Below are 25,310 nucleotides of genomic sequence, written 5' to 3' on the forward strand. Positions count from 1 at the left end.
CTTCTGACCGGATCTCAGCATGTCTGGCAGAAATTTCATCATGGATGACTGCTCATCAGTTAAAGCTCAATCCGAGCAAAACTGAACTGCTGTTCATCCCAGGTGATTCATCCCCAGGTCACGATCTTGCTATATCCTTGCACAACGATCTGATCTCCCCTTCAGCCACAGCTCGCAACCTTGGGGTAACCATGGACAATCAACTGTCCTTTTCCTCTCATGGTGCTAATGTGACTCGCTCATGTCGGTTTCTTCTCTACAACATTAGAAGGATTCGGCCATTTTTGTCCACACAGACTGCCCAGGTACTTGTTCAGTCTCTTGTCATTTCTAGACTGGATTACTGCAATGCACTGCTGGCAGGTCTACCTATGAACGCAATCCGTCCTCTGCAAATGATCCAAAATGCAGCTGCCCGGCTTGTTTTCAACCTGCCAAAGTTCTCGCATACCACCCCGCTACTGCGATCCCTCCACTGGCTTCCGGTAGCTGCACGCATCCGGTTCAAAACACTGATGCTGGCCTACAAAGCCAAAAATGGACCAGCCCCCTCTTACCTCAAAGCCCTCATCATTCCTCGCACTGCACCCCGTAACCTCCGATCTACCAGCACTGCTCGACTGGTTCCACCATCTCTCAGGGTAAGAGGCAAGTATACTACAAGACTCTTCTCTGTACTGGCACCAAGGTGGTGGAATGAACTTCCCATAGAGGTCCGGACAGCCGAGTCACTGGCTATTTTGAAGCGGCGGTTGAAGACCTACTTATTCAGGAAGCACTTCAACTAGCACTTCTTTCCTTATCCTTTGCATTTAAAAAAAAAAAAAAAAAAAAAAAAAAAAAAAAAACTTTCATTGTAACTTTGAACATATGTTTTAAACTCATGGTATCTTAAGTATGTAACCTAGTGAGCATTAATGTATTCAGTGTTATAGATTTAAGCACTTATGTACGTCGCTCTGGATAAGGGCGTCTGCCAAATGCTGTAAATGTAAATGTAAATAACTGTAAAATTTCCAAAATACACAGATTATTATAGTTAAATATGAAACAGTTTTGCAGAATCCCAATAATCAAATATCTGTCCGGTGAAACTTTCACATGGACCAACAATGAAAATAAAGAAAGTAAGAATTCAGAATTGGAGCATTTTTATCAGCATGGTATAAAAGAGAGAACACACTCAGATACAGAATCTGAGAGAAGTATAGAGAGAAAGAGTTGAGAAGATTCTAGATCAGGTGTTTTTAAATCCTAAAGAAGATTTGTAATCTCTAGTGAGCAGAAGAGAAAGCTGAAATCTAATATCACAAGAACTAGACGTTGAAACTATTCTTTATTCTTCTTCTTCTTTCTTAATCAAAAGACTAATATAATCTGCTTCAAGAAATGGAATCAGGAGTGAAGCAGGTGACTCGTCTTCTCTAAATTGCCCCTCGGTGTGAATGAGTGTGTGAATGTGTAACATGACCAGAATGTACGCTCAGTGTTCCTGGGATGGACTCTGGAGCCTGCACTCTGACCCAATAAAACACTTCCTAATGATGACCGAGTGACTGAATACATTACCCTGATTATTGTCTCGTGATACTGAATGATTATATGATTAGTTACAGTATATATACCCTTACACCTCTAATTCCAGTAGTTTTGTTCTCTATTAATAAGAGCACAGACATTTGTTCTCTTCTGGACTCCTGAACACATAAAACCTGCAGATGCAGACGGGGAAAATAAGCTGCAGTTTATTTACAGAGTCATTTAAAGAACCGGAATCTGAACTTCGTTTGAGCAAGAGGATGTTTTTGTATTATTACAGGGTGAATTTGCATAAACACACTTCAGCTGTTAGATTTCATAGTTTCATGAATCCTTCTTGAAAACAAGCAGCTGCTGCCCCCTACAGGTGATTTTTAATTCCAGGAGTTTGTAGTCGTGATGCTGCAGTAAACATCTACATTTCAGTTTGATCTCTTGTCAGATTCTGTGCTGCTGAACAGACTGTGTTTCTAAATTCAGGAAATGAACCATCGACCTGTAGTGTTCCTGCAGCTGGCATCACAATCAGGAGGAATAAATGCATATATAGAGCTGATTTATCTCCAGTCAAATACGTAAATACTCCATGACCACTATGGAGGTGTTCAACCCACAACCACATGCTACTTACTGGATAGATGAGTGGATGATAAGGTACTATGTAAATCTCTACAACAGAATGTTTCTCTATCAGGGAAAGAGAACCAAATCAAATCATTTTAAGAAGACACCTCCCTACAAATTTCCTGTTATCGTGTTCATTATTACAGCTAGAAACAGTCCTTCCCTCAACATTTGTCCTGAAACTGTGGAAAATGTAGAAACTTTTCTGTCCTGAAGACTTTCTCATGCTGTAAATAAAGTCACACTTTAACCCTGATCTCGCTCTGACACTGGAGACTCCTTCCAACAACACGAAATAAACATTCTCTTTACAGAAATCTTCATCATATCAAACACTGCAGATAGTTTATCTTCTAATTAAATGTTCACAAACAATTTGTAATTCAATATCTTCCTAATTGTTTGAGAAGCTTGATGTATGAGGTGTTTGGAATGTAGGGATTAGTTACTCAATAAAATGTAGTTATTTAATTAAAGATGTGAATTATGATGAGGTTTTTGTGCAGCACTGCAGCTTGTTGTGTCACTGTGTGGATCACGAGCGCAGTAATACACAGCTGTGTCTTCAGTCTGCATGTTCTGTCCTCTCAGTGTCACCGTGCTGCTGGAGGCATCTTTAGAAATACTGAACTTGCTTTTTAGAGACTCTTTATGATACATGGTTCCACCCCCCCAAATGTGGTTTATCCATTCCAGAGTTTTCCCTGCAGGATGTCGGATCCAAGCTGTGGCATAGCTGTTATCAGTAACTGAGTAACCGGATACTTTACAGCTGAGGATTAAAGAATCTCCAGGCTTTAACATCACTGAGGTGTCCTGAGTGAGCTCTACTGCACATTCCACATCTGAAAAAAAGACATGTCACAATTCCAGTCAAAAATCTATGTACAGTAGGTTATAACTGCAGGAATTTACTAGCAGCTCTGAGATCATTAGTGAAGTGAAACTCACAGGATGAAGCTGCCAGCAGCAGCAGAACTGGAAGGAACATCGTATAACTAAAAGCAGTGCTAAACTCTCCAGAGCCCACAGTGACCGTGGCTGTTATTTCTCTATATGTAGCTGTAAGGGGAACATTTTACATATTCATTTGCATATTGTTATGCTGGTCTTCTATTTAGCCCATCACTGTGGATCAACTGTAACATCCATAATGACATTCTGTTGTTTTTTTTTTTTTTTCAGAAACTGTAATTGTTCAGGTGAATCATGCATTCCTCTAGATGTAAAGACCTCCTCATCTCATAAACATCTCTAATCTGTGATTATAAATCTATAAAATTTGGAACCTTAAGAGATATTCTCATGTGAATTTATGTGAAGTAAACACATTCTTCATATCAGCATATTCAGAAAGGAATAAAACACATGGGGTGTGTTGTTATAGGACAATAATCAAGGACCAGGTGGTGTGATGACAGGAATTGTAGAGGTGGTAGATGCAGGTGCTGATAATTTATTGTCAGATGTAACAAAACACATGAAATTGTGTAATTCTGCACCCTTTGGTTCTACTGTGACATGAAATTACTGCTTCAAAAATTAATGGCACTTATTACTATGATCAATTTTCCTCTTATACAGCAGCAGTCTGTGAACGGTTCCCATTTATTTATTAATTAAAAAAGAATATGGTGAACTCTTTTTACGTTTATACTAACACTTAATGTTGTAGAACTTTTGTGAAATGTATGTATTCCATAATCATGAATTGAAAGTCGACTATTTTTCTGTCAATGTTATTTATTTCCCTCATTGTTCCTGTAAGAAAGATTCCTCCTTGCACTTGCCCTTTATCTCTGCAAAACAATAGGAGCACTGAGAGAACAAACCACACGAGTGAAATCAAATCTGGTTTATTCCAAACAGCTGCTCAAAGAATAATAATATAATCTGAAACCCTGAAATCTGAAGGAAAGTCTAAAACATTCCTTTCGACAGAGAAAGAGAGATGTGGAAAGAAAATGAAATAAGCACAAAAATTAATTACCATAAAGAAAATTCATTTCAGCAGTTCCTTTGTGGGAATTTGTGTATAAGTGACAGTATCAGTGTTCATTGTCTCACAGAAACACACAGAAATTGTGGAGCATCTAGATCTGACGGAGGATATGAGAATATGTTGTAATTTAAGGAAACGTAAACTATTACAGTATATTTGTTAAGCCTTAGCACCACCTGCAGATCTTGTGAAATGGCTTCTATATTAAATGCACTTTTTTCTTTTACCACATCTGGGGAAAGATTTTGGATGGCTCATACCACTATGTTGTCTAGCACAATAAATAAAAAGCAGAATCCTGGGCACTCAAACCAGAATGAATCTGAAATGTATTTAAATCATGAGGAGGAGATTCATCTGATGGAGGAAATGTGAATCATATGTAGAAACAGCCATCAAGAATTATATACAAAATTTACCTTTAAGGATTATGATAATAGAACAAGTTTTACCTTTCTGTCGTCGTGGAATAATGCTCCCACACTTTCTCACACATGTTCACACAAATTCTAATGTGTTGATGTGATTATTATTAGTCAAAGATACAGCAGTATCTTAAAGTTCATGAAGGTAATATTATTATAATAGTCTTTATGATGTGCAGCAATATTATAGATATAATATTATGGATTTAAATCAACTTAAACAAATAACTAGCTTGAAACATTCTGTGATCATTCGCGGGATTATTGTTTTTTATTTAGACTCGGATAGATCAGTGTTGCGTCTTGTGTCTTGTTATTTTGAATGAGGAGTTTTTGTAAAGGGATGTTGTTTATTCATCTCACTGTGGGGTAACGAGCGCAGTAATACACAGCTGTGTCTTCAGTCTGCATGTTCTGTCCTGTTAATGTCACTGTGCTGCTGGACGTGTCTCTAGTCTCCAGCTTCTTACTCTCAATCAGTATGATTTTCTCCTTCTGTCTATATTATTTGGAAAGCAGCACATCCTATTATTGTCATATTTTGTACTTATTACACTTATTACAGACCTATATATGAAACGACCACAACTGCATGATTCAAAGACTATTTATAAAATATGTAGAATTTTGCAGTCTGGTTAACTGCGTAACAAATATTACAAAAATGATACACCATGAATGGTAAGTACATCACTTTCCTGTGTTCATCACATCACATGTTAGAGAGCAGCACTTTTCTTGTGCAAGTAATAGTGAACATAGTGAGAGCTTAAACATTCAAAGCCGGAAAAAAAGACATTCAGAAAACCTCAGGATTCACAGCAAATCAATGAAAATATCTAAATAATATCAATGTTATTAGTTTTCTTTGTATAACATATTTAAGAATAAATCTTGTTTTACAATGTCAATATAAATCGAAACAAAACTAATGGGACAAGGAACAATAACTTGAGTGAGCAGGACTGTAAATTTGGTCACAATCAATCTAAATCATAACTCAATTATAATATGATGTATAGATGTCAGTGTTAATTTACATGATTTAAAAAGTATACATTTAAAATATAATTATAGTTTAAAATTTAGCACTATAATCTCATTAAATCAACTGACCGAAAGCTAGCTGATGTCTTCTTCTCACACTTCTGAGAAACTTAGAGGGTGAAACATGAATGCCTCTAGATGTAAAAACCTCCTCATCGCATAAACTTCTCAAATCTGTGATTTTAAATCTATAAAAGTTGGAACATTAAAAGATATTCTCAGGCAAGTGAACAGACTCTGTATATTGGCAAATTCAGTAAGGCGTAAAGCACAAGGGGTGTGTTGTTATAGGACAATAATCAAGGACCAGGTGGATCACAAGGACCAGGTTACATCACAGTCAGGAATTGTAGAGGTGGTGGATGAAGGCGCCGATAATCTTTGTGTGGAATACAAACAAAACCCATGAAATTGTGAATTTCTGCACCCTTTGGTTTTACTGTGACACAAAGTTACTGCTACAAATGTGTAGATAATAAATTTCTAATAATCAATACCACTTTCTATAATTATGACACTTATTTATTTTATACTATTGTATATTGTTTATAATTGTATATTATTATATACAATTTATTTATTAATTAAAGAAGAATATGGTGAACTATTTTTACGTTTATAGTTAGTTATTATTGTGATATTTTTGTGAAATGTATGTATTCAATAATCACTGATTGAAGAAATTTTTTTTAAATGTTATTTATTTCCCTCTTTGTTCCTTTGTGGGAATTTGACAATAAGAGACAGTCTCACAGAAATACATAGAAATTGTGGAGCATATGATATATACGTATACGTATACGTATAGTATACGACTAATAGTCGAGGATATGAGAATATGTTGTACTTTAAAGACACTTACAATGTTACAGTATATTTCTTGAGCTGTAGCGCCACCTGCAGATCTTGTGAAAATGCCCTTTATATTGAATGCATTTTTCTCTTTGACCACGTCTAGGGGAGAATTTTGAACGGCTGATTAACATGTCTGTACCACTGTGGTTTCTAGCACAGTAATAAACAGCAGAATCCTGGGCACTCAAACCAGTCAGCTGCAGATACACCATGTTTTTGGAGTTGTCTCTGGTAATTTCCAAACATCCCTCAATGTCTTTGGCGTATATTGTTTTACTGGCATCATTCCAGATAACCCCAATCCATTCCAGAGCTTTTCCAGCTTATTGTCTGATCCAGTTCATGCCATAGTCACCAAAGTTAAACCCAGATCTTTTACAGGAAAGACTCAAAGTTTCTCCAGGTTTTTTCACCACTGAACCAGTGGGAATAGACTCAAGACTCTGACACTGAGTACCTGATACAGAAAAAAGAAAATATGTGTATTTAAAAATAAATAATATTTTAATAATCCGGATTCTGCATGAGAACTCACTTATGAGGCTGATTAGTAGCAGGAATAAGGAGAGTGGGATCTTCATGGTGAGTGTTGATGAGACTCGATCTCTCCACTCAGCTCAGCTGCACATAAATACTGCATGGACACACAGCAGTCTGGATTTGCATCATGATGTCATGATAGAAAACATGTGGGAGTCATGATGATGTAACAGAGAGGAACAGCAACTAATCCTTCAACCTACATTATCATAAGGTCTTGTTAGTGATATGATTATTACAGTGTGTATCATGTGCAGTAACATTAAATATTTTGTATTATCTTTTAAAATCTATATTACAATTATTTAAAAAAATAACTAACTTTAATCTCTTTGTTCTCATTTGTGGATTATTTATTTGCTTGTTTTACATTTTGTTAGACTCCTATAGATCAGTGTTGTGTCTTGTGTCCTGTTATTGTGAACACTGAATGAGGAGTTTTTGTACAGGGAGGTTGTTTATTCGTCTCACTGTGGGGTAACGAGCGCAGTAATACACAGCTGTGTCTTCAGTCTGCATGTTCTGTCCTGTTAATGTCACTGTGCTGCTGGACGTGTCTCTGGTAACCTGAAACCTGCTTTTTAGTTTCTCAGTGTAGGCAGTGCTCCCACTACCACATATATATCCGATCCATTCCAGAGTTTTTCCTGCAGGTTGTCGTATCCAGAATGTACAGTAGCTGCTATCAGTTACTGAATATCCAGACACTTTACAGGTCAGAGTCAGTGACTGACCAGGAGTGAATACTGTGGATCCGGTCTGGATCAGCTCAACACTGTGAACACCTGTTAAAGAAAAGTTATTTTAATGATGTAAAAGCAAAAAGCTTTAAGGAACCAAAACTGTATTACATGTCAAATGTAAAAACACTTACAGTGTACGGCTGCCAGCAGCAGCAGCAGTAGGGATGTAGAGATCATGGTGTGTGTTGGAGCAGAAGAACTAAAAGCTCTTGGTCTTTGTTGCTTAAATCTATAACAGAGAAGGACATTTGCATAAAGACACTCCTTATCTTAGGGTCAAAATGGGATGGATTCTTATATATAAATATAAATATAAATGAGAAAACTTCCTCATTTTTTTTTAAACATGTCTGTATTTTTTAGAGATATCTATCACTGTATCTTGAGTTTATGTTTGAACCAATAAGAAGCTTAAGGCAGGTGTTAATGAGTAAGTTTATACGTTTTTTTCAGGTGAATTTATAATAAGAAAAATTACAGATTATTTTTATTTATCTACAAAAGGAAACTTTTTTTTCTATTAATTTATAATTTAATTTAATGTAGAACCTTACTTTATAACAGCATTATAAAACACATCTTGTCATGTTACTGAGAAATCTCACAACCACAGGAGGATGTAGTTACATAAATTATAGTGTTTTTATTTGTCCAACCTGTGTTTAACAACCCAAATAACTAATCACACATTATGGAAAGAGTGAAAAGGAAGAGAAAATGTAGATATTTGTCTGATAATGACTGATACTGAATGAGTCTCATACAGAATGCAGTTTGTGGATTTACTTTTTTTCACTTTATTTGTTGAGCTCTGCTGCCTCCTTCAGTTGTTTCAGTTATTGAACCTCAGACTATGAGAACAGACAGTGTGTTAAACACAACACACTGCTGGAAACATGCTGTATTATTCCTGAATCCACTCATTAAACACTGATTCCAACTGCGGGTTAAAAATACTGTAAAATGAAGGGATTAATAATGGTTCAGAATGAAGACTCTTTCAATAATGTTTTCTTTTTTATTTAAAAATGACTTTGTGTGACTGTGTTTTAAAATGCTGCAAAAGATTCTGACTTCATTCCAGTGGAACAAAGTGAAAGTGTGACTGAGATGATTTATTAGTTACACTGAGAGGATGTCTGTAACATGTCTCATAAGGTTTTTGTAAGAGGAAACCATTATTCTGTCTCACTGTGGATCACGAGCGCAGTAATACACAGCTGTGTCTTCAGTCTGCATGTTCTGTCCTCCAATTGTTATTGTGTTAGTAGAAGTGTCTCTGGAGATGCTGAACTTATTTTTCAGTTTCTCACTGTAACCTGTACTCCCACCACTGCTGATGTATCCAATCCATTCCAGAGCTTTTCCTGCAGGTTGTCGAATCCAATGTGTATAATAGCTCGTAACTGAATATGAAACCTTGCACTGGATGGAGAGACTCTGGCCTGGCTGGACTGTCATGGAAGCAGGCTGAGTCAGTTCCTCACCATGCACATCTGTGGAGGAAAACACATGGTGATATCTCACACAATATATGCTGCACCTTTATTCTTCATCTAGTAAATGAATGAATTTGATAAAGCACTCACAAGAAGCAGCTGCCAGCAGGAGCAGTAGAGATGTAGAGAACATGGTTTGTGTTGTTTGGACTGGAATCTTCTCTGTTCTCCAAAGTTTAACAGACACCATCACATCATATAAATAGAGTGAGATCCAGCTCTGACACTTGGATTTGTTTATCTGCTGATGATGGGAGGAGAATGTATCTGAAATGTATTTAAATCATGAGGAGGAGATTCATCTGATGGAGTAATAGTGGATCATATGTGAAAATAGGCATCAAGTATTAAATACTGAATTTACCTTTGAGGATTATTATCTATGACTGAGAAGATTGGGATCATGATAACAGAACAAGTTTTACATTTTTATAGTCATGGAATAATGCTCTCACACTTTCTCAGATATGTTCACACAAATTCTCATTTGTGTTGGGATTTTTATTAGTCAAAGACACAAAAGTCTATAAAGTTCAGGATAGTGGTATGATTATAATTGTCTTTATGAGGTGCAGCAATGTTAGAGATATAATATTATGGATTTAAGTAAACACTAATAACTTAATCAAATAACTAGCTTGAAACTTTTTGTGATCATTTGTTGGATTACTGTTTTTTATTTAGACTCGGATAGATCAGTGTTGTGTCTTGTGTCCTGTTATTGTGTCAAACTGAATGAGGAGTTTTTGTACAGGGATGTTGTTTATTCGCCTCACTGTGCGGTTCACGAGCGCAGTAATACACAGCTGTGTCTTCAGTCTGCATGTTCTGTCCTGTTAATGTCACTGTGCTGCTGGACGTGTCTCTGGAAACCTGAAACCGGCTTTTCAGTTTCTCAATGTAGGCAGTGCTCCCACTACCACATATCTCTCCGATCCATTCCAGAGTTTTTCCTGCAGGTTGTCGTATCCAGTCTGTACAGTAGTTGCTATCAGTTACTGAATATCCAGACACTTTACAGGTCAGAGTCAGTGACTGACCAGGAGTTAATACTGTGGATCCGGTCTGGATCAGCTCAACACTGTGAACACCTGTTAAAGAAAAGTTATTTTAATGATGTAAAAGCAAAAAGCTTTAAGGAACCAAAACTGTATTACATGTCAAATGTAAAAACACTTACAGTGTACGGCTGCCAGCAGCAGCAGCAGTAGGGATGTAGAGATCATGGTGTGTGTTGGAGCAGAAGAAGTAAAAGCTCTTGGTCTTTGTTGCTTAAATCTATAACAGAGGAGGACATTTGCATAGAGACACTCCTTATCTTAGGGTCAACATGGGATGGATTCTTATATGTACATAAATACAGTCTGCTTACAGACTGGAGGTTGAGCGGCTGGCTGGCTGGTGCAGCCTTAACAACCTGGAGCTGAACACGCTCAAGACAGTGGAGTTGATAGTGGACTTCAGGAGAAACCCCCCTGCTCTTCCCCCACTAACCATCATGGACAGCATTGTCACAGCAGTGGAGTCATTCAGATTCCTGGGAACCACAATCTCCCAGAACCTGAAGTGGGACATTCACATTGACTCCATTGTGAAAAAGGCTCAGCAGAGGTTGTACTTCCTTCGTCCGCTGAAGAAGTTCAACCTGCCACAGGATTTGCTGAAATAGTTTTACACTGCCATCATCGAATCCATCCTCTGCACCTCGGTAACTGTTTGGTTCAGCTCAGCCACCAAATTCGACCTAAGAAGACTACAGAGGATAGTCCGGACTGCTGAGCGAATCATTGGCACATCTCTCCCCACTCTTCAAGACCTGTACTCCTCCAGAGTGTGCAAAAGAGAAAAGAAAATCACCCTGGACCCCTCACATCCAGCACACTCCCTCTTTGAACTGTTGCCATCTGGTTGGCGCTACAGAGCCCTGAGCTCCAGAAGGACCAGACATAGGAACAGTTTCTTTCCTCAAGCAATCCACCTGATGAACAATTAACACCATGGAACACACAACACATAATATTTTACTATGTATACCTCAATTTGCACATTTCATACTTGCACTCTGTACATACATGCATACATATTGTCTGAATGTTTATGTTTACTTCAACTGCACATTTCACAATTGCACATGTGTACATACAAATTTTATATATTGTATACTATTTGCATATGTATATTTCATATGCTTATTTAAACTGCACATTTCACACCTGTAAATGTGTATATACAATTTCATCTATACTACATATGTCATTCTGTTACACTGTGGAGATTATGTCACTAAAACAAATTCCTCACATGTGAAAACATGCCTGGCAATAAAGCTGATTCTGATATAAATGAGAAAACCTCCTTATCTTTTTAAACATCCTCATCTGCAGCCTGAGTTCGTTTCTGAACCACTAAGAAGCTTACATTATAACAGCATTATAAAATACATCTTGTCATGTTACTGAGAAACCTCACAACCACAGGAGGATGTAGTTACATAAATTATTTCATTTGTCCAACCTGTGTTTAACAACCCAAATAACTAATCACACATTATGGAAAGAATGAAAAAGAAGAGAAAATGTAGATATTTGTCTGATAATGACTGATACTGAATGAGTCTCATACAGAATGCAGTTTGTGGATTCACTTTTTTTCCACTATATTTGTTGAGCTCTGCTGCCTCCTTCAGTTGTTTCAGTTATTGAAGCTCAGACTATGAGAACAGACTGTGTGTTAAACACAACACACTGCTGGAAACATGCTGTATTATTCCTTCTTTCCTATTATAACTTCGGGTGAACAAGAGGATGTTTTTGTATTATAACAGGGTAAATTTGCATAACCACACTTCAGCTGTTAGATATCATGAATGAATCCTTCTTGAAAACAAGCAGCTGCTGCCCCCTACAGGTGATTTTTAATTCCAGTAGTCTGTAGTAGTGATGCTGCAGTAAACATCTACATTTCAGTTTGATCTCTCATCAGATTCTGTGCTGCTGAACAGACTCTGTGTTTCTAAATTCAGGAAATGAACCATCGACCTGTAGTGTTCCTGCAGCTGGCATCACAATCAGGAGGAATAAAAGCATGAATAGTACAGTATATAGTCCCAACTAGTCATCACAATCATTGTCCTAGAGCTGATTTACCTCCAGTCAAATACGTAAAGACGTCATAATGTTAATATGATACATAATGTGGATTATTATTATTAATATTAACAACTGCTAGAAGAGATTGTTATAAAGAGGAAGACCTGAGTGCTGAGTGTGAATAGATGATGTTGTTTATAATAAAGGTCTCTGGGGTGCAGCTTTCTGCTGAGGGAATATTTACAGCTCACGATGACGTGCTTGTGTAAGTTTTTGTACAGCTCTGGAGTCTGTTGTGTCAATGTGTCTCTCGTGCACAGTAATAAACTGCCGTGTCTTCAGCTTTCAGACTCTTCACTTCTAGGTACAGCAAGTTTTTATTGGTGTCTTTATTGATGGAGAACTGGCCCTGTAGAGACTGAGCGAATACAGTGCCAGTGCCAGTGTCAATGCGCCCAATCCACTCCAGTCCTTGTCCTGGTTTCTGACGGATCCAGTGCATGTAGTAGCTGCCCATTGAGAATCCGGAGACAGTACAGGACAGAGTGACCGACTCTCCAGGTCTCTTCACCACAGACTCAGAGGAAGTCAGGGACTGTCCATAAGAATCTGGAAAAGTAGAATAGAACTCAGTAATGTTCTCTTATACTGATTATAATGCTAATAATCTTCACATAAAAAGACATAAACTTACATGAAATGAGTAGCAATAAAATACACTGTCCTAAAATCATCCTTCTCTGAGTTCTGCTTCACCCAGATTTAAAGTGTATGGGAGTGTTATCTCTCACAGAGCTCACTGGAAACTAGAGCAGCCAAGAACATGCTGTTTATACACCACTCTATTTGAATAGGGAGCGTCCATGACCACTATGGAGGTGTTCAACCCACAACCACACGCTGCTCACTGGATAGATGAGTGGATGATAAGGTACTATGTAAATCTCTACAACAGAATGTTTCTCTATCAGAAAGGGAACCAAATCGAACCATTTTTAGAAGACACCTCACTCATCTAAGGAACACATTAGGAAACCTAAATGTAGGAATGGTTACGTGGTGATGGTTTATTTCACACAGACGGCTTTCTCCTGCTCCTGTATTGAGAAGGAGTAAAGCTCAGTGACAGAAAGTAAGGAATAAAACACTTGGGGAGGTTTTGTTACAGAAAAATAATCAACAATGAATCAAAGCAGAGTTTCTGTTATCATCACAACATGAAGTCTTTTATTCATCACCATTTATAATCTTTCTTTTCTTTTTTTATTTATTTATAGTTATGTTTAATCTTGTGTTAGGGCCAGAAAAACAAGTTATTTCCTGTTATCGTGTTTATTATTACAGCTAGAAACAGTCCTTCCCTCAACACTTGTCCTGGAACTGAGGAAAAAGTACAAACTTTTCTGTCTTGAAGACTTTAGCATTAACCCTGATCTACCTCTGCAGGTTTTTACACCTGGTCACTTCATGCGTTTTCTGTGTAAAAAGTTCAGGTGTACTGTAAATGTCCTCCGAAACGTTTTCGAGATGGATATAAATCCGATCGCTCACGCTACTTCAGGAGGTGGTCTGGGACACATTTCAGATGAAACTGGACAGGTGTAAATGAATGTGGTTGTTCAAGCCAAATACGTCAGCGCTATACTCCTCCCAAATGGAAGTACCTCACTTGCAGGAGTTGTGCATCCCGCCAGAAACAAATATGTTTTCCCACCAGTGCTGGCTCTGATCTTTCACCCAGGTGTCTCGATGGGTCTTAAAATGCACTGCTGCCACCAGTGAAAACAGTGACAACAGTAAGTGCTGTTTTTTGTAGCAACCGCATACACCAAAGCGTGTTCCATTTTAATTACCCAGGAAATGAGGTAAAATATATTTACATATTGGGCGGGAGAGGAAAGATCAGATTTATATCCGATTCGGCAAGACGCATTTATGTGGCCTAATGTAAAAGTAATGTATTTTCGCAAGGACGTCGCGAGAGTTTTTGTTTCTTTCTTGATTGATTTGGCATGACATGCTCTTTTGGGGGTTTTAATTTGTTACTTTTAATTTGGCAATTTCTTACTTTTAATTTAGCAATTTGTTACTTTGAATTTGGCGATTTGTTACTTTGAATTTGGCAATTTGTTACTTTGAATTTGGCGAATTATAATTTGTTGGCTGATTGACCACAATAAAGAAGTTTGCTCATTCTCATCCAGGCCTGAGGAGTTTTCTCAGTTTTTTTTTGTAGTAATTATAGAGTTAACAGTGAAGTCTAACTAACGCAGTTTTGAGTAACCAAAAAGGCCTAAGAGAAGAGGACACCCTGTGATGTGTCGGCTTGGAGACCGGCTCTGAGTTCCGACAATATTTTATCTTCTAATTAAATGTTCACAAACAATTTGTAATTCAATGTATTCCTAATAGTTTGAGAAGTTTTTAAATAATGTATGAAGTGTTTGGAATGTAGGGATTAGTAACTCAGTAAAATGTAGTTATTTAATTAAAGAAGTGAATTGTGATGAGGTTTTTGTGCAGCACTGCAGCTTGTTGTGTCACTGTGTGAAAGACGAGCGCAGTAATACACAGCTGTGTCTTCAGTCTGCATGTTCTGTCCTCTCAGTGTCACCGTGCTGCTGGAGTCATCTTTAGAAATACTGAACTTGCTTTTTAGAGATTCTTTATAACGTATGGTTCCACCCCCCCAAATTTCCTTTATCCATTCCAGAGTTTTCCCTGCAGGTTGTCGAATCCAAGCTGTGGCACAGCTGCCATCAGTAAGTGAGTAACCGGATACTTTACAGCTGAGGATTAAAGAATCTCCGGGCTTTAACATCACTGAGGTGTCCTGAGTGAGCTCTACTGCACATTCCACATCTGAAAAAAAGACATGTCACAATTCCAGTCAAAAATCTATGTACAGTAGGTTATAACTGCAGGAATTTACTAGCAGCTCTGAGATCATTAGTGAAGTGAAACTCACAGGATGAAGCTGCCAGCAGCAGCAGAACTGGAAGGAACATCGTATAACTAAAAGCAGTGCTAAACTCTCCAGAGCCCACAGTGACCGTGGCTGATATTTCTCTATATGTAGCTGTAAGGGGAACATTTTACATATTCATTTGCATATTGTTATGCTGGTCTTCTACAGGTGTCAATAATCACAGTGAAAAATGTTTTCTGGTATTTAAATTAGTTTGTATTTATTTAACACTGAATCTGTAAGTTACATTTAGTATGTAAATGACTTTCATCCTCTGATTTTAAACTGTTTCCATAGTTCTCACTCTGTCACACTGTGAAAATGTGGGTTTGTCATGTGACTGTGGTAAGTCTGTGTTTTTGTACTGATGTCTAGCTTCCTGTGAGACTAAATGTGTGTTTAATTCTGTCAGCTTCATCACTGCTCTTTACTCATTACATCTGGTGTTTTTTAGTCCATTACTGTGGATCACTGTAACATCCAGAAGAACATTCTCCTCTACTTATTGCAGACAAATATATTTTTGACACTACCAACTGCATAAGGTGAACACTTTCTAAAAAACACACTTACAAATTTGCAGTCTGTGAATATTATACTTATAATCAATTACAATATAAATAATAAGTACGTCACTTTCCGTTGTACATCAGATCAGCTCTCAGATAGCAGCCCTTTTCTTATGCCTGTAAAGTAATAGTGATGATACTGAGAGCTTACTACAGAGGACATACAAAGAATTCAACATTATGAATTCCAGTAAAAAGAGTGAAATTGTGAAAGGAATCACTATATACAGATTTATCATTTCCTACAATTATGTAAAAATCAATCCCACTGGACAAGGAACAATGGTTCACTGGACTGCAGGATAGTAATCTGGTCATTATCAATATAAATCATAATTCAATTATAATGTGATGTAGAGATGACAGGGTTTATTAAGTAGATTTGAAAAGTACACATTTAACATGTAATTGTAGTTTAAAATTCATCACTACAATCTCATCTAATCAACTGACAGACTGCTAGCTGGTGTTGTCGTCTCTCTTTTCTGAGAAACTTAGAAGGTGAAACATTGAAGAAAGTCACTGTTTCTGTCTCTAACTGTTTCTGTCTCTAACAGTCTTCTATATTGAATGTTTTTGTACAGCGTCTTCATTGATCTGTCTCACTGTGATTTAAGAGCACAGTAAAACACAGCTGTATGTTCTGTCTGAAAGTTTTGCCCATGTAAAATCACAGTGTTGCTGGATGTGTCTGAGGACGGATCTCTTTCTTTAGTAAATCCTTGTTGCCAGTATCACTGGAGCTACGGTACCAGCTGATCCATTTCAGCTCATGTCATTTTTGTCATATCCAGTTAGTACTGTCTAGTGGGTGAGTTTCCAATGATCTTACAGGGGACTGAAACCAGCATGACTTCAGGGTGAACCAGTTCAACAACAATCATTTTTCACATGATTTATTAGTTACACTGAGAGGATGTCTGTAACATGTCTCATAAGGTTTTTGTAAGAGGAATCCACTATTCTGTCTCACTGTGTGTAACGAGCGCAGTAATACACAGCTGTGTCTTCAGTCTGCATGTTCTGTCCTCCAATTGTTATTGTGTTAGTAGAAGTGTCTCTGGAGATGCTGAACTTATTTTTCAGTTTGTCACTGTAGTATGTACTCCCACTATTCCAGATGATTCCAATCCACTCCAGACCTTTCCTGCAGGTTGTCGAATCCAAGCTGTAGCATAGCTCGTAACTGAATATGAAACCTTGCACTGGATGGAGAGACTCTGGCCTGGCTGGACTGTCATGGAAGCAGGCTGAGTCAGTTCCTCACCATGCACATCTGTGGAGGAAAACACATGGTGATATCTCACACAATATATGCTGCACCTTTATTCTTCATCTAGTAAATGAATGAATTTGATAAAGCACTCACAAGAAGCAGCTGCCAGCAGGAGCAGTAGAGATGTAGAGAACATGGTGTGTGTTGTTTGGACTGGAGTCTTCTCTGTTCTCCAAAGTTTAACAGACACCATCACATCATATAAATAGAGTGAGATCCAGGTCTGACACTTGGATTTGTTTATCTGCTGATGATGGGAGGAGAATGTATCTGAAATGTATTTAAATCATGAGGAGGAGATTCATCTGATGGAGGATCTGTTGGTTTATAAACTCACCTACAGTATTTTATAAACATCATGATCATAAAGAATGATTGTAGTTTTTCCTTTTTGAACTGTGTGTATTTACAGTACGAATGATAAGTAGTTCATGCTAATAAGCGTGTTGTACAAGTTATAAAACACTTGTTTGTGTGATGTAATGATGTCATGTTAAATAGAAAGTACACAGTATTGAATTCTATAGTAATTCAAATTCTTTAAAAATGACCTTATAACACTTTCCAGATTGATGGACAGATTCTCTAAGATAACTGCTGACGTCCTTCATTCTTGCTGTTATTTTAACACACACCTGAATGCTCCAGAAAAGGAAACTGACAAAACTTCAGTTTTTACAGTATAGAGATATTATAAGTCACATTTGCTAATGATCAATTATTCAATGGCATTTTATTAGCATCACCTGGCTTCTCCATATTAGCTTCATTTTTGTTAAATAAATAATGAAATGGTGTAAAATGCCATGTGTTCTTGTTCATCTGAGATTTTATTATCTAATTTGAAGACCAGCTAAAGACTAATTTTATTATTTTATACTACTTTTTATTATATCTTAGATATATATAAGAGTTAAACCCAAAATTCAAGAGGGTGCACTTTCTTTTTCACATGACTGCAAATATGTTGAGAAGAAAATTAATATTAAAAATTTCATGAGTATAAATGTCCAGACAATGTTCACAACAGGCCAGTAAAAATTTATTTCACCTCCATGAATCTGAAAATGTGAGCTTTTCATGTGTCTATAGTAAGTCTGTGTTTTTGTACTGATGTCTAAGGGGAAGTATCACTGTGGTTCACGGGCGCAGTAATAAACTGCAGTGTCTTCTGTCCTCATGCTGTTCATCTGCAGATACACCTGCATCTTACTGTCGTCTCTGGAGATGGTGAAGCGGCCCTTAACAGTGCTGGAGTAATATATGTAAGAATTAGCATTGCTTAAAGTTGCAACCCATTCCAGCCCTTTTCCAGGTGCCTGTCTGATCCAAGCCATCCAAGAGCCACCAAAGTTAAATCCAGAGGCTGTGCAGGTCAGTTTATGAGACTGATCAGGTTTGATGATCACTGGATCAGACTCGATCAGTGTCTGACTGCAGGAATCTGAAATAGAAGAATATTCAAAGGTAGGAATTAAAATTTAACAATGTTATTGAATGAAAAATATTTTAATCAATTTACAAATAATACTAACATTGAATGAAGATTGTTAGAGTAAAGTAACACAAAACTCTGCCTAGTCCCATCTCAAAGAATTAAAATGGTTCCTGCTGCTGTAAATGAACACAAACTGCTGCTATGTTGTAGGGCTGAATGTTTCAGCATAAATGGTTCAAACACAGGATTTGGTTTGCATGACACACCCACTAGAGATATAAAAACATCATGTGTTTCAGACAAAACATTGCTGTGTTGAGTGCAGCTCTGCAGCTGTTAATCACACTCACACCCCGTTTCATCTCCATATCAATTTAATGTGGAAAATAATTCAGCTGTTCGTTATTATTAATAATGATATGAACGTGTTGTGATGAACGTAATCAAACCGTGTAACCGAACATCACCTTCATTCTGGTATAGGCTGAAACCCTCTAGAGTCTTTATCTGACGAATCCAGAGAGAAAGAGCTGAGAAGATTCTAGATCAGGTGTTTTTAAATCCTAAAGAAGATTTGTAATCTCTAGTGAGCAGAAGAGAAAGCTGAAATCTAATATCACAACAGCTAGAAGTTGAAACTATTCTTTATTCTTCTTCTTCTTTCTTAATCAAAAGTCTAAAATAATCTGCTTCAAGAAATGGAATCAGGAGTGAAGCAGGTGACTCGTCTTCTGTAAATTGCCCCTCGGTGTGAATGAGTGTGTGAATGTGTGAAAAAAAAAAAAAAAAAAACAACTTTGACACTTTTTCTTTAGAACTTTGAACAAATGTTTTAAACTCATGGTATCTTAAATATGTAACCTAGTGAACCAGCATTAATGTATTCAATGTAGGAGATTTAAGCACTTATGTACGTTGCTCTGGATAAGGGCGTCTGCCAAATGCTGTAAATGTAATGTAATGTAATGTGTAACATGACCAGAATGTACGCTCAGTGTTCCTGGGATGGACTCTGGAGCCTGCACTCTGACCCAATAAAACACTTCCTAATGATGACCGAGTGACTGAATACATTACCCTGATTATTGTCTCGTGATACTGAATGATTATATGATTAGTTACAGTATATATATCCTTACACCTCTAATTCCAGTAGTTTTGTTCTCTATTAATAAGAGCACAGACATTTGTTCTCTTCTGGACTCCTGAACACATAAAACCTGCAGACACAGACGGGAAAATGAGCTGCAGTTTATTTACAGAGTCATTTAAAGAACCGGAATATGAACATGTCTTAATCTGAACTTCTGGTGAGCAAGAGCATGTTTTTACAACAGAGTGAATTTGCATAAACACACTTCAGCTGTTAGATTTCATAGTTTCATGAATCCTTCTTGAAAACAAGCAGCTGCTGCCCCCTACAGGTGATTTTTAATTCCAGGAGTTTGTAGTAGTGATGCTGCAGTAAACATCTACATTTCAGTTTGATCTCTCATCAGATTCTGTGCTGCTGAACAGACTCTGTGTTTCTAAATTCAGGAAATGAACCATCGACCTGTAGTGTTCCTGCAGCTGGCATCACAATCAGGAGGAATAAATGCATATATAGTACAGTATATAGTCCCAACTAGTCATCACAATCATTGTCCTAGAGCTGATTTACCTCCAGTCAAATACGTGAAGATATCATAATGTAACTGTGATACTTAAGTTGGGGAATATTATAAATATTAATAACTGCTAGAAGAGATTGAAATAAAGAGGATCTGAGTGCTGAGTGTGAATGGATGATGATGTTTCTAATAAACGTCTCTGTGGTGCAGGTTCCTGCTGAGGGAGTATTTACAGCTCACAAGGACATGCTTGTTGAAGTAATTTAGTGACACGTTTTCGGATTGCGTAGGAAACCCTTCCATAATCCCACTAGGATTGTGTCCTAGTTTGCACGGGTTACTGTTGAAAACACAAGATCAACTATCAGAGTTGGTCTTACCATGAATGCAGGTGTCCTTCGAAGTCCACTCGGTCTACTAACAAAGGATTCTCTTAAAGTTCTTCTACCTAATCTATTGTGTGAATGTTTAAATGAAGGAGTCAGACTTTGTCTTTTCAGGGTCCTCACAATGGGAGACCTTGTTTTTTATTAAAAGTAATGTAATAAAGATAAATGTATGTAATATATGCAAAGTAAAATAAAAAAAATTACAAATAAAATCTCATTCAAATAATCAAACAGTATTAGAATAAGTAAAAGTAATTAAAATGCAAAGATTATACCAAACAAAGAAACACTCTCCAAGTGTAAGCTTGCATTTGTTCTATGATGCACACAGAGTATAACATGCACTGAGCCTGTCTACAATAGAATGCACACACAATGTAATTCAAGACAAGCTTTTATACGTTTCCAAGCCTTTCACCAAAATTCATTAATTCAATATCAATTCTTATTGACTTTAAAACCAACATTCCTTCCCATTCCTCTTTCCCCAAACCGGTAACTCTGTGGTCAGTGACCAGTTGTATTGTTTAAGGTATACAATATATAAGAGGTATATATATAATATATATATATATATATATATATATATATATAAGGTATAAGAGCCTCCATACAACATACATTGTATCTTTTAACACACAAGCAATATTATTGCATACATATTTTGAAAGCAAAGAAAGAAAAAATCTATAAAGAAGTAAAGAAAACTTAATCACTTTAATATTCTTGACATTGATCCATACTTTATTTCTGTCTTGGTACAGAGTCTATTTCTTTTTTCATCCATTGATTTCTTCATTCCTTTCTCTCCTAGCTCTACGTTTTCCGGTATTTGTAGCCTTAATGTCACTTTTGTTTTGTATGGGAATATGAGAGCAGGTTTGTGAAGTTGGATAGCATTGATAAGGTTCATCTTATGAGCATGAAGTTAAACATTCATTTCCTTCATCATCCATTCTGCCTACCATTCTTAAAACATTGTGTAAGTTTTTGTACAGCTGTGTTATCTCTCACAGAGCTCACTGGAAACTAGAGCAGCCAAGAACATGCTGTTTATACACCACTCTATTTGAATAGGGAGCGTCCATGACCACTATGGAGGTGTTCAACCCACAACCACACGCTGCTCACTGGATAGATGAGTGGATGATAAGGTACTATGTAAATCTCTACAACAGAATGTTTCTCTATCAGAAAGGGAACCAAATCGAATCATTTTTAGAAGACACCTCACTCATCTAAGGAACACATTAGGAAACCTAAATGTAGGAATGTTTACGTGGTGATGGTTTATTTCACACAGACGGCTTTCTCCTGCTCCTGTATTGAGAAGGAGTAAAGCTCAGTGACAGAAAGTAAGGAATAAAACACTTGGGGAGGTTTTGTTACAGAAAAATAATCAACAATGAATCAAAGCAGAGTTTCTGTTATCATCTCAACATGAAGTCTTTCTTTTCTTTTTTTATTTATTTATAGTTATGTTTAATCTTGTATTCGGGCCAGAAAAACAAGTTATTTCCTGTTATCATGTTCATTATTACAGCTAGAAACAGCCCTTCCCTCAACCTCAACACTTGTCCTGAAAATGAGGACTTTCTCATGCTGTAAATAAAGTTACAGCTTTAACCCTGATCTCGCTCTGACACTGGAGACTCCTTCCAACAACACGAAATAAACATTCTCTTTACAGAAATCTTCATCATAACAAACACTGCAGATAGTTTATCTTCTAATTAAATGTTCACATTCAATTTGTAATTCAACATTTTCCTAATTGTTTGATAACTTTTTAAATAATGTAGGAAGTGTTTGGAATGTAGGGATTAGTTACTCAGTAAAATGTAGGAATTGTTTAATTAAAGAAGTGAATTGTGATGAGGTTTTTGTGCAGCAGTGTGAATGTCCAGACAATGTTCAGAACAGTCCAGTAAATGTCAGCAAGTGGTAACATGTAAGTCAGAGACACTCTAAACATTTTGTTTCTTTCAACTCCATGAATCTAAAAAATGTGGGTTTGTCATGTGTCTGTAGTAAGTCTGTGTTTTTGTGCTGATGTCTAAGGGGAAGTATCACTGTGTGTCACAGGCGCAGTAATAAACTGCAGTGTCTTCTGTCCTCATGCTGTTCATTTGCAGATACACCTGCATCTTATTGTTGTCTCTGGAGATGGTGAAGCGGCCCTTAACAGTGCTGGAGTAATATATGCTACCACTGTCATATCTTATAGTTGCAACCCATTCCAGCCCTTTTCCAGGTGCCTGTCTGCTCCAATGCATCCAGTAGCTACTAAAGGTAAATCCAGAGGCTGTGCAGGTCAGTTTATGAGACTGATCAGGTTTGATGGTCACTGGATCAGACTCGATCAGTGTCTGACTGCAGGAATCTGAAATAGAAGAATATTCAAAGATAGTAATTAACATTTTAAAAATGTTAATAAATAAAAAGTATTTTAATCAATTAAGAAATAATACTAACATTGAATGAAGATTGCTAGAGTAAAGTAACACAAAACTCTGCCTAGTCCCATCTCAAAGAATTAAAATGATTCCTGCTGCTGTAAATGAACACAAACTGCTGCTATGTTGTTGGGCTGAATGTTTCAGCATAAATGGTTCAAACACAGGATTTGGTTTGCATGACACACCCACTAGAGATATAAAAACATCCACAGAGGAACAGACGAGAGGAGAAAACTATTTCTGTAAGTTTCACATTGTCAGGTCACTAACTGTTCTGTTTGTAGTATTAGTTAACGCTCCCTAACACTCCTGCTGCTTGTGTTTGAATTTTATTTGCACTGTGATACACATAAATGCATAAAAATAAGTGAGTCAAACTGTAGAATTCCTAAAATACACAGAATATTGTTGTTAAATATGAATCACTTTTGCAGAATCCAAAAAAATCAATCATCCATCCAATGAGTTAAATTGGGAATGGGATGACTGGGATGGGAGACTGGGTTGTGTGTTGCAGTGTGTATTGTGACTGTGATCTGTGTAATACAGTGTATATTGGGACAGGGATGTGTGTATTACAGTGTGTATTGTGACTGTGATGTGTGTATTACAGTGTGTAGTCAGACTGTGATGAGTGTATTACAGTGTGTATTGGGAATGGGATGTCACACAGCATGCTGACAGAGCTGCCATTTCTACCTGTGGCTTTTTCAAGTGTTTCCAGGAGCATAGAAACAGGGTTTATCTAGATTTTCATTCCTGATAATTAGTTTAGGCCACGCCCATTTTAGGGTTATATCCAGGTATATTTATAGATAATTGGAGCAATAAATAGAATCAAACCGTGTTTATCGGTGTTACAATTATAAGTTAAGCAACTTCAGTTAGTTCAGTTACAATGTGTGTCTGGTTTTAGTACAGTTGCTTCCTCAGCTTCAGTCACGGTAGAACTTCAGGCGCAGTAATAAACCGCAGTGTCCTCTGTCCTCAGACTCTTGGCCTCTAAGTACCGTGTGCTTGCTGAGACATCATCTGTTAAAGTGAGCTGGTTCTTCACAGACTCTGCATATAGTATGTTGCTGCATTACTGCCTGTATCCATCCTGCAAATCCATTCCAGAGCTTTCCCTGGTTTCTGTCTGATCCAGTGTATGTAGTACTCAGTCATATCAAAGCCGTGTATCTTACAGGAGATCTTCACAGATTCTCCAGGTCTCTTTACCACAGCAGGAGACTGGTCCAGTCTGATCTCATCACTGCTGACACCTAGCAGATAAAACATAACAAAGATCATCATCAACACAGACAAGATATTCTGAGGGAAGAAATAAACAGTATTGTAATGTTCCTGCTGCTGCTGCTGCTGCTGCAAAAAAAAAAAAGGAATTCAGAAACTGAACATTTTTATCAGAAAGGTTTAAAAGAGAGAAAACACTCAGATACAGTATCAGCAGTAACATAGTAAATCATTTGTTTTAATTAATTAGTTAATTGGGAAATCAATATTAGTTTCAATGATAATAAATAATAATAAATAAAAAAAATTTAAAATATTAAAGTTTATATGTTTTAGCTAATTCTGGTTTTCCAATGATCAATTAATAAAAATAATTTGGTGAGATAATCAAAAAACTTTGTGTTTGTTATTTTCCTTTTAATTTGTACATTACCAAAAATTCATGATCAAATTATACAATGTTCACATATCACATTTAATTTCATGGGATTTGTATTCATTTTTCATATAGATTGTAAAGTTAACGTAACAAACTTTTATTTATTTATCTTATTAATGCCAGTGTTGGTGTCTATGCTGAAATATTTGTAATACTTTATAGGGATTAATTACTCAGTAAAATGTAGTTGTTATTTAATTAAAGAAGTGAAATGTGATGAGGTTTTTGTGCAGCACTGCAGCTTGTTGTGTCACTGTGTCGATCACGAGCGCAGTAATACACAGCTGTGTCTTCAGTCTGCATGTTCTGTCCTCCAATTGTTATTGTGTTAGTAGAAGTGTCTCTGGAGATGCTGAACTTATTTTTCAGTTTCTCACTGTAGTCTGTACTCCCATCACCCCAGAAGATTCCAATCCACTCCAGACCTTTTCCTGCAGGTTGTCGAATCCAAGCTGTACCATAGATCGTAACTGAATATGAAACCTTGCACTGGATGGAGAGACTCTGGCCTGGCTGGACTGTCATGGAAGCAGGCTGAGTCAGTTCCTCACCAAGCACAT

General features: G+C 37.0%; 1 pseudogene and 4 gene segments (V, D, J or C); all 5 read right to left on the reverse strand.

Annotated features, from left to right (window-relative positions):
- Positions 1-2,619: 2,619 nt before the first annotated feature.
- LOC125138678 lies at positions 2,620-3,264 on the reverse strand. The segment is given in 2 exon segments: positions 2,620-3,008; positions 3,115-3,264. Coding segments are annotated over 2 exon segments (414 nt in total).
- Positions 3,265-9,985: 6,721 nt separating this feature from the next.
- LOC125138682 lies at positions 9,986-10,500 on the reverse strand. The segment is given in 2 exon segments: positions 9,986-10,365; positions 10,455-10,500. Coding segments are annotated over 2 exon segments (411 nt in total).
- A 2,128-nt stretch (positions 10,501-12,628) lies between these two features.
- LOC125138690 lies at positions 12,629-13,751 on the reverse strand. The segment is given in 2 exon segments: positions 12,629-12,972; positions 13,058-13,751. Coding segments are annotated over 2 exon segments (351 nt in total).
- On the reverse strand, positions 13,375-15,521 carry LOC125138856. The segment is given in 3 exon segments: positions 13,375-13,378; positions 14,877-15,225; positions 15,332-15,521. Coding segments are annotated over 3 exon segments (393 nt in total).
- Positions 15,522-16,868: 1,347 nt separating this feature from the next.
- Positions 16,869-17,312, reverse strand: LOC125138696 (annotated as a pseudogene).
- Positions 17,313-25,310: the final 7,998 nt, after the last annotated feature.

This window comes from Tachysurus fulvidraco, chromosome 15 (assembly GCF_022655615.1).
Source record: "Tachysurus fulvidraco isolate hzauxx_2018 chromosome 15, HZAU_PFXX_2.0, whole genome shotgun sequence".
Classification (NCBI taxonomy): Eukaryota; Metazoa; Chordata; class Actinopteri; order Siluriformes; family Bagridae; genus Tachysurus; species Tachysurus fulvidraco.